A 10,467-nucleotide genomic window follows, 5' to 3' on the forward strand; every position below is an offset into this window, starting at 1 on the left:
GTGAGCTGGCTGCCTCCCCCAGTTTAACACTGAAGCCAAAATCATTGTCAATAACACACGCAACCTCATACTGTCCCACAGACCCCCGCGGAGACTACAAATGCCTGCTTGGTGAGCTGTCTGCCTCCCCGCTACTTCGTTGCAGCCATAGTCCAAAACACATTGATTGCAGACGTGCACAGCTTGGAGCTGCAGATGACCTTCCATGGAGCAGGTTTTTGGTGAGTGTGTGTTCACTTGGGAACAGATTATGTGCATCATGGTGAACCTGGCCTTGACCCTTGGCCATCAAGGCGAGGACTCAGAAGTGAGTAAATCTGGCCCAGCCCATGCCCTGACATGGTTGATTTCACATGCTCAAGACCTCCGTGTCCCTTCCAATCCCACGTTCCACCCGCATATTCTCCAACTGCGCTTCAGTCATTGGATAATTAGGCCAAAGTTGCGACTTGTTCTGTCAGATAGGCACAAAGTGTCCCGCATCAGTGTAAGCACACGAAGTGAGTTGCCAGCATCTTTACTCTATGCAAAGATAGTAATATACTATAGTAAGATAGTAATATACAATATTACTATACAATATTACTTTTACGCATCACAGAATTTGAGGTAAACAAGCTGAGTTTGGGTGATGGTTATGACAAAGGTTTGTAGATGACAAGTGTAACTGGATGTACAGTATTGTCCTACTGAAATTTGTCAGTAGTAATCATCTCTCCTTCTGCCACGTGTAACCTGGCCATATGCTACGTTAGATCACTTTGCTCTACCGATGGATTTCCCTTTCATGTTCATCTGTCGCTCTGAATCGTAGGCAGCTCTTGGCTTCTTTCCAAACTGGCCTACACTAAATGAGACAGATGATGTTTTGTGACTTTAGTGCCAAATGAGTTTTTCCCACCTCCTTTCCTCCTCCAACTCTCCTTCGAGCGCATGTGCCACGGTGGAACCACACAAACACAAGCACTAATAGTTGGTTTATTCATCCCACCCCTGCCCTTCATTACCTGTGGACAACACACACTGGCTTTGTCTTAACGAAAAGAGGTACAATGGTAAATTCACGGTATGCATCTTTTAACAGTGTTAAAATTCGAATACCTTCCTCATAGTCACAATAAAATTTAAACGTGCCTGAATTGTAATAATGTTTTGGGTCTTTTTTATTGCCTCATCAAAACTAGACTAAATGCCTTATCCACAAATAATCTTGTTTCTGACAAACAGTGATGCGTTACTGCTTTGTGCCAAAACCCACCCTGCCACTGCCTTTCTTGTCGCTTCCTCCGGAGACTCTCATCCCCCCCAGACACCCCCCGACTGACGTAGAGGATCCTCCGCTACCTACGGGTGTGGGCGAGTACCGGCCTCGGGTATAAACAGCTTGCCGGGACTCCAGCACGTCACTGCCTGAAGCCGCAGCGACTCGGTCACAAGAGCTGAGCCTCAGCAGAGATAGCAGCAAGCAGGCACTTCTACGCCGCGCAGGCTAACTCGCTTTCGGCTTTGGTTCGAGATGGAGACTCGTAGGACCGTGAGGGGCACCAGCGCCCGCAACTTTAAGAGTGAGTTATTGCCCTCCATGCACCTGCAGCTTGAATACGCAAATGCTTTTGATTTTGCAAATGAGTGTCTCTGATTAAGTGCGTGATTTGTTTAGTGTGAAGTTTTAAAAGATTTTAACAAGTGATTTTAGGGACAAATATTGTAGTATATCCTGGGTATCCTGTTACCTGTTGCGTACTGATGCTTTTACGCACAGGGATTTCATGTAGATGTTTAATTGCATCAAAATTACCCGAGTTCAACATGTATTTAAATGTAGATACTGATTGTTTTTTAATTTAATGGTTTCACAAATTGAGTGGCAAACGTTTTAGGTATCCAGTTATTGATGAATTTGTGTCATGACATTTTCATAACAGTTTTTCATCACGTTATTGAAAGTTATTTGTTTTAACTAAAGTGTAACAATTTTAATCTATACATGATGTATCTCACTACATCTTATTTGGGCATGAACATACGTACATACAACCATGATTTAGATGCGCATTATTCTGAACTTTATTCGTCATATCACATCGACGTTGGAGTAACTAAGACATGGAGGAAGACTCCAGAAAGGTATCCTATTCCGCCTAAAAGCCTCAGCTCTATTTCTAACTCAGCGGCCAGCGCAACTAATAGTCCAACTTGTTAAGGGGTCAGGGGGTGAGGCGCTGGAAAATCTTGCGCACAGTAGATGAATAGGAACTTCATTATCATTTCATGAATGTACTTTTCCTACTGCGACCACTTTTGTTATCGACGTCAGAGCTGTGCCAAGAAGCTTTGGAATTATTGATAAGACCCGAAACCGACCCGAGTTACGTGTGTAACTTGTGCGTGATGAACTTTCAGCCGGAACAAATTCTTTTAGTGTAGATAGCTGGAGAACTAGGTTAATATAAAGCATCCAGACACGTGTAATTCGTGTTACTTTCTTAAAGGTCTGTTTAGATTTTGGGGAGGATTTACTTCTAATCAAATAGGTGACATCCCGTTATGTAACCGTGACACAACAGCCACTGAGACCTATTGAACGTGATCCTGTGGTTATGAGTGGGTGAACGATTTCTGTAATGTAATCTTCTAAATTATGAATGAACCCTAAAGTTATGGGACAATCAACAAGTCATGGGTGAGAGCACAGCAGGGCTAAAAAGAATCACTGAAAAGTGAAACAGGTCTGACAAACGGAGCAAAGAAAATCTGGTGCCAAAAGCTGAAAGAAACCTCTTAGTTTGTCACTCTTTTACACACACACAAATAAACATACACATAGAATGTACATGTTTTCCACTATATTTAAAAAATTCCACTTAGCTGTTGTGGTGTTTGTCCTTTCATGAGAATTCATCTACTCTGTCTGTCTGCAGGTGGACTTTCCCTGTGGCTGATTCTGTGGCTGGTGGTGGTGAAGCCGGGCGGGGTGGCTCCATGCCCCAAGTTGTGTGTTTGTTACCCAATGCCCATGACTGTCAGCTGCCAGTCCCAGAACCTCACCATAGTGCCGGCTGGTGTGCCCTATGACTCACAACGTGTTTTCCTGCAGAACAATCGCATCACAGAGCTTCGCGCAGACTCATTTGGCTTTGAGACACAGGTAAAAGTGTGCATGTGTGTGTATCTCTGCTAAATTCTCAAGTGCTGTTTTTAAACAGTCAGTGCATTCGTACTCTAACAACACATTATTTCCTCTTCATTCTGTGCAGGTGCTTTGGTTATATGGCAACAACATCACATGGATTGAGGCCGGGGCCTTCAGCAACCTCAGAGTGCTGGAGGAACTGGATCTGGGCGACAACCCCTCGCTGCGGCACTTAGAAGGTGGAGCCTTCAGGGGCTTGGAGAAGCTGCAGAGCCTGCACATGCATCGCTGCAAGCTGGCTACTCTCCCCCATGATCTCTTCCACAAGCTGTACAGTTTGCAGTTTCTCTATCTGCAGGTAAAGCACACACATACACACACCCACACAAACGAACACATATAAATAATAATAAAAGTCAATACTAAAAACAAAAGAAAAACATTTATCAGCAGATCTCGATGATGAAACACAATAAAACCAAACTGTAGGAACAAGCTATTAATACATTATAAAATACATTATAGAAGAAGAACCAGACGAGACCAAGATGACATGGCATCTTCACCTCTATTAGTAGATCCACAGCCAAATGACTGAAAATTACTAAGCCATGCAACATTTCATCTAAGTCTCAACACAGCACTTCCATCTGCAGTTGAATAAGTTTACTGAAAATAAATTGTAGGAAAATCATGTGTAGAGCAAAAAAATATTCAATTAAATGTAGCTCCGTTTACACAGAACATACAGCCCTAATAAAAACACGGAAGTTTGGAACTGAAAGTATTGTATATTTAAACATTTGCCTCACAATTCCAATGCATACAGTATGTATTATTTTATTTTCAGAGAGATGTTCATTTTAGTAAGCTCTATTAAAATGAACATTAGTAGTAAAAAATTAGCTTGAAGACATCACTTTTGTTTTTTTGCCAAAATTGCTCTCATCTTTTTGGCAACTGACAGTGAGATTTCAGCTGATGTAGTGTCACTGAGAACAATCAGACAATAAGTTCCTGCCAAAATGCCTTTTCAGGGAATGGAAAATTTCCCTCCCACATTCACTGTGGCACCAGTTGGCAGACATCACTTCTGACCACATTTCAAACAGGATCTTCCCCAAATGTACATATATGGTAACACACACAAAAAACAATTATGGACTACAATTCGATAATTTCTAATAAGACAATTACACGTTAGATATAATATGAGATAATTAATTTTAGATTTATGGCCTAAATGAATACTTTATGTCAAACTGTGAGACAACTGAAATCTAAATAATTAAGATAAATTGTTAAAATAAACAAACAATAACTAAACCTAACAGCCTAATTTTTTCACTTATCCTTTTCTGCAATATTAATTCTTCTTGTATCTTGGCTTCACTCCAGGAGAATCAGCTCCACTTTCTGCATGATGACCTCTTCTCAGATCTGGTCAACCTCACTCATCTCTTCCTGCATGGAAACCGCATCCGTACCCTCTCTGAGAATGTGTTCAGAGGCCTAGTCAATCTGGACCGTCTCCTTCTCCATGACAACCGCATCAGGCAGGTCAACCGTCGGGCTTTCCGTGACCTGGGCCGCCTGACCATCCTTTATCTGTTCAACAACTCCCTGGCAGAGCTGCCAGGCCAGGCCATGAAAGATGTTCAGGGCATCCAGTTTCTCCGCCTCAATGACAACCCCTGGTCCTGTGGTTGCGAGGCCCTTTCCCTGTGGGAGTGGTTCCGCAAAGCTCGCATCTCCTCCTCTGAGGTCATGTGCACCTCCCCATCCCAGCGTCGCAACCAGGATCTCAGATTCCTCCGGGAACTAGACTTTGCCCTCTGCCCTCTCCCTGACCCTGGTTCTCTGGCTGGCACCACTACTACTACCTTCAGCACCAAGACCCGCTGGTGGTTTTCCAAGCACAAGCCTGCATCTTCATCAAAGTCCTTGTACCAGAAGAGCACAGAGTCAGTGAAGGCCTTCCCCTTTTCTGCTGTCAAGCCTCAGTACCTCCCTAAAGCCTCCACTGAATCCTTCCCTTCCAAGTATGAACTGTCTGAAGATGAAGCTGCACTCCCCAAGGTAGACCCAGAAGAATACTGGACCAACTATGGCAATGAAGACTCCTCCATCCGTTGCTTTGAGCTTGAGTGCCCTCCAGGGTATGATGACCTAGCGTTCCCCTCATCTTCCTCTTTACCCATCACTCCATCATTTATCCAGCTGTTTTCCCTCACTGTAGTCACTTTCTCCCTTCATTTCCTCTTTGGCTGAACCCTTTTCGTCTGGACACCTTTTCCTCCTCTGATTTCTCCCTCTGCTCTTTCTAACTCTAAAAAACAATCCTGGATCTTGATTCCTTTCAGTTACCTCCTCGAGTTGCAGGAGGTGCTATACTGGCACAGGAGAAGGGGGGCAGCAGGGAGCTGTGGACAAGTGCAAAGATCAGCTGAGCTGATGTACGGCAGCATAGGATTTCAGCGTTGAAATAGCTGCTGCTTAGCAGTACAGGATTTAAACAGCATGGATCACATAACAGAAATCAGCTCTGATAGTGATAGTACAAAGGTGGAAACCTAGAACAGCACTATGACATGGTGAGGCACAAAACACAGACAACTGCTGGCATCTCCATGTTTTTTGATATCACAGCTGTAAACAATGCAGGTGTTGTGATGCATTAGTAGTTGCATTTTTATGTCAACCAGTGCTCACCATCCAATCACTGCTAACATAAAGTTTCACTATTGTAAACTGGTGATTATTGGGTTTGATGGCACCACCAGAAGCAAGAGAAAGAGGTGAATTCATACAGAAGATGCAAGGCCTGAAAGCAGAGAAAACATTGATAGAAATGAGAATTGAGTTAGGACAGTGAGGTTTACATGTTCAGCTAAAGGCAGAAATGAATGAGAGCATCATTGGATCTGCAGCCAAGAGCAACTCTCCTGTCTCCTTCATAATCACAGTGTTGTGTGGTCACAGAGATGCCAGCACACCATCACCACTGCCGCCTACACTTGTACACTTGTACATACATCATCACTGTGCATACACCCATTAGACACAGCTCTGTATTCTAGAATAGCTGGATTTATACTTTACTTTTAGTACCATTTAGTAAATGACAGCTTGTGGTGGTAGAAAAGATTCTTAGATTGTAACTGAAAGGCCATGGAATTAAATGTGGAAACTCATTTTTCACCCTACGTGTTTTCCAGTCTTATCTCGTCCTCTCTAACCATAACCTTCATGACCTAAAAACTTGTTCCTGATTTTCCAGACTGAAAATTGCCCGAAAAGAAAAGTCATATCAGTTCCCACTTACAAAACAATTGGAGAAAGAAATTGAACGCTTGCACTCCAGTTTGTGATTGTTTTGTGTGTTTTGGTTTTTATTGTTGTCAGATGAGTGGTGATGGCTGATGTAGACCAAAGGACCAAAGTCCAAAATGAGTGCCTGTATGCATGTCCCTGTGTATTCCCCAGAAAGTGATGTCCTATGTCTGTCTGTATCTGGATGAACAAAAGTCACAGAACAAGGTAGAAAGAAGAACAGGATTGAGCTTCAAATCTCTGATCTGTTGACTCCAGTTAAACTTTTACTATGGTTGGCACCAGCGTGTGTGTCTATATATGTACTGTATGTCCTTTATGGGTTAAAATTAAATATCACTATTACCCAAAAACTGTTTCATAACCAAATGTATATTTAAAAAATGGCATATTCTTTTACATTTTCTGAAAACATTTGGTAAAGGGTTTTGGGTTTTTTAATTAGCTTTCAGTCATAGGCATACGTCTTTATTTTAAGTTCCTACACGCCATATGGCTCTACATATAATTAGGCTGTTTTACTTAAAACAATATGCTGTATGAAAGCTGTACTTTATTACAGGAGTTTTATGACTCCAGTGTGTGGTGGGCATTTACTTGTCAATCTGTTCACCACCACACAAATCCACCCTGTCTGTGAGCTGCATTAATCATGGAGGCCATATGTACTTTGCCAGTCCCATATGTTAAACCAACCTTAATCATAACTGTGGGTTTCTGGAAAGATGTGATGCTGTCTTTTTGTGTATTTTTCATTGGTGAAATGTGTTAAGAAAGTGTTTGGATTTAATAAAAAATAAAGAAACAAACAAAAATGAGTGGGAGCTTATTTTTTGTGTCTTTGCTTGGGATGGTGAACAAAAAAAAACTATGCAAATGCTTGTGGCCAAACAAATACAACACAAAGTATACAGATAAGATCAGTTAGGGGAAAACTTACTTAGAGACAAATTTAGTTTGAGCTTTAACCATATAGCTGTGAACTGTTATAATTATTAATTCACTAAGTGTTAGATTGATATTATTGTTTTGATTCCCTCACACTAGTGTGTCAGAATAGGATGCATTCAAGGATGATTCATGAGGATGAATATAAGGGATGTGTGAACCTTTTTTAAACATCTGGTAGTTTTTAAAACGTAACATCCTTGTGCTCCTGTCCAACCCCATAATGGGATGTAGCATTTGTTGTGTGTCTGTGTATGAGCGTATGGTAATGTGCAACTGATCCGTTTTACAGTGTGAGTGTGTGTGTGTGAAGGTCACCATTCTCAACTACTCCAATTACTTTTCACACTATGTGCAGAAGGCATCTATATCAGGCTATAACGTAACAAGATGTAGGTGAATGAGGTGTCGAGGTTTGAGTGTCTGTGTGTGGGTTCAGGGTGTGTGGGGAGCAGGTGCTGAGTGGTGATTCAGGGTTGGGGAAAAACGGGGAACTAGCCAGGCTGAAAATGTGACGATGTGTCCTGGAATCAGCCCCCTCAACAGATTAAGTCTCAACAGGACGATGATGATGATGCACAGGCTCATGCATGTATTTGCAAGTGCAAGGACACATGCACATGCTTGTCGATGTGTAAAAACACAATAATGCACATACACACATGCACACACACAATATTCTTTGACCTACAGCTCATAAATTATTCATCGCTTTCACACCTTACTTTGCTCTCACCTTTCTTTCTTGGAAACAAACACCCTCACTTCTTTAAAGTTTACAGAAGATAAATCATCAAACCACATATATTCTCATTCACTCTGCTCTACAGCTTTTAGTCAAAATTAAAATGCTTATTCAAATCCTACAGGACCTCTATTTAAACATGAGGGTGCATTAACTATAGTTTTCCCTTGTGGAAGGATAGCAGCCAAGAAACCACTATTTGAGAAAGGGGAACAGAGTGAAAAAGCTGAAATGTGCAAAAGCTCACAAAGATCAAGGATCGGTTGAAAAGAATATTATGAAGTGATGAATCAAAGTTTAAAAAAATTTGGCTTCAATCATTAACAGTATGTCAATAATTAAACCAGAGGAAAGAGGTGGATAAATGAGGGGTTGTAGTCTTTGATGAAACATGATGGAATGTCTGTCATGGTTTCGGCTGCATTTTCTGCCATTGGTATTGGTTATGGTCCCCAAACTAATGACAGACAGGTTTAATTCATCATGGAATTTATTCTGGAAAGCATTTGATTAAGAACACACTTAATATTTATCATGACAGTGATTCCAAGCAAAATGCTAATGCAGAGAATTCATATGCAGGAAAAAAGTAGAGGTGAGAGTAGAGAGCAGTGTCACCTGGAAAGAGAAAGACATAAAAAAAACTCTGGAAAGTGCTGAGGGAAGACTAATGTATTATACTGTACCAGGTGATACTTAACATAACTTCAAGGCAGCCTCTCCAAAGGAATTCAAGATGTGCAAAGAGAAACACTCTAAAAACTGACTTTTGTAGCAGCTGTTTTGATCTGAAAATATTGTGTTTTTTTATACAGTATACAAATTTAAATGGTGAAAAAAGCTGAAAACCCTGATTTAACTACAGTCCTTATAGCATAGACTTTGTGAGGATGCAACCAAAAGTGAAAAAATCCTAACTGATTTCCAGGTTTTAGTATTCATTCTTAGGCAGATTTTTCAAAAAGCACCATGTTCTTTCAAAATTGTGTGTGCACAGTTATAATGTACCTAGCTGCCACAAATATATTTTTAAAATTTGTCCATGCATCTTTATAAAACTAGAAGAGGCAGTAGATACCAAATCTCCACAAAGGGAGTGAAACTTTTTTTCTCAACTAAAAGGGCGTTCTATCTTTGGCCCCAATATTACACTTCCATTCACAGTTCTCTCTCCTTTTCATCTCAAAATACTGACGGTAACATGTCTACACCTGTTATGGTGTGCATGGAGAATCGTGAATAGAAGCAGAGGGCGCAGTTGGGGTGCCACTTGACATTTTCAGAAATGTGTCTCTTCTGACTATCAGTCTTTACATTTAATTCAGTGCCGGAAAGCAAATGTGGGTTTTTCCTAAAATGAAACTCTAGCTTTTAGGATTTTTTTTAAAACAAAAGACACTTATCCTAAATTTTCAAATGATGTACTCTTCAAGGCTAAAATGAATAGATACATGCAGGGAATTCAAATAATCGCAATGTTTACAGTGTAATTTAATGGCAAGGTTCAAACTAAAACAGTTTTTGACACAGTTTTGAGCTTAGATTAAATAAAAAGACATTTACAAAGTACATTAATTCCTAATTTCACAGAATTAGACCAGCTCCTTCTTTTGGCCATGGGCTAACCACCTTAAGAAATGCACATCAAAAACTTTGATTGTGAAAAATGTGATTTCCCTTCCCATATTTTCAATTAACTTTTTTATGGCAAAGCTGTAGGCGTTTTCCATCATTGCCTAACAGCAGTTTCCATGGTTGGTCAGTGGATGCACTGATTTCCTGGTACAGAAAAGCAACCAGGCCATTAGCTGAGAGAATTTCTCTGAAGGCTTTATACTTTGATGATGTGTGCTTGTCACACACTGTGCCCACTCATTCTCCCCCAACTCTTTATCCTATTTTTCCTGCCTCTGCCTTTCTTCCTCTCTTTTCTTTGTTTGCCTGTCACTCAGTCTTTGTCTATACCCTCTATATACCTCTTTCCCAATCAAACACTCTCCCTAACATGGTTATACTCGTATTAACCATCCTGCGGGTTGGCTCTTATTTGTTTGTTTGCGTGTCACTGCCATGTTTAGTGATGTTCATCTTCACACGTTTTATTTGCAGAGGATGAACTGAGACTCAAACCCTTACGTCAGAAAGGCTTGGGGAGGAAATGAAGAGGCTGAGAGACTTATAGAGGAAGGAAATCAGCTCATTCAACTCTACTGCATGCTGAGAGTTTACCATGAAAGAGAAAGGAATCAAACAGTTTTTTCCCACAACATTAGAACACAGAATAGGTTTATAGCTACAGTATTACAGG

At 40.9% G+C, this 10,467-nt stretch overlaps 1 protein-coding gene across 1 annotated transcript; it reads left to right on the top strand.

Annotated features, from left to right (window-relative positions):
• The first annotated feature begins 1,398 nt into the window (after positions 1 to 1,398).
• On the top strand, positions 1,399 to 7,279 carry rtn4rl2b (reticulon 4 receptor-like 2b). The gene is made up of 4 exons (XM_067519446.1): positions 1,399 to 1,565; positions 2,922 to 3,148; positions 3,258 to 3,491; positions 4,532 to 7,279. Exons 1-4 carry the CDS (start codon positions 1,517 to 1,519, stop codon positions 5,402 to 5,404), a joined length of 1,383 nt encoding a protein of 460 aa, XP_067375547.1. The 5' UTR covers positions 1,399 to 1,516; the 3' UTR covers positions 5,405 to 7,279.
• The last annotated feature ends 3,188 nt before the right edge of the window (positions 7,280 to 10,467 follow it).

This window comes from Channa argus, chromosome 10 (assembly GCF_033026475.1).
Source record: "Channa argus isolate prfri chromosome 10, Channa argus male v1.0, whole genome shotgun sequence".
Taxonomy (NCBI): Eukaryota; Metazoa; Chordata; class Actinopteri; order Anabantiformes; family Channidae; genus Channa; species Channa argus.

What these genes read in the sequence shown, in the direction of transcription:
- rtn4rl2b (XM_067519446.1), top strand. Translation starts at nt 1,517, where the DNA reads ATGGAGACTCGTAGGACCGTGAGGGGCACCAGCGCCCGCAACTTTAAG. An exon ending in CAGCGCCCGCAACTTTAAGA is followed by an intron (nt 1,566 to 2,921) that starts GTGAGTTATTGC and finishes GTCTGTCTGCAG; the next exon opens with GTGGACTTTCCCTGTGGCTG. An exon ending in CATTTGGCTTTGAGACACAG is followed by an intron (nt 3,149 to 3,257) that starts GTAAAAGTGTGC and finishes CATTCTGTGCAG; the next exon opens with GTGCTTTGGTTATATGGCAA.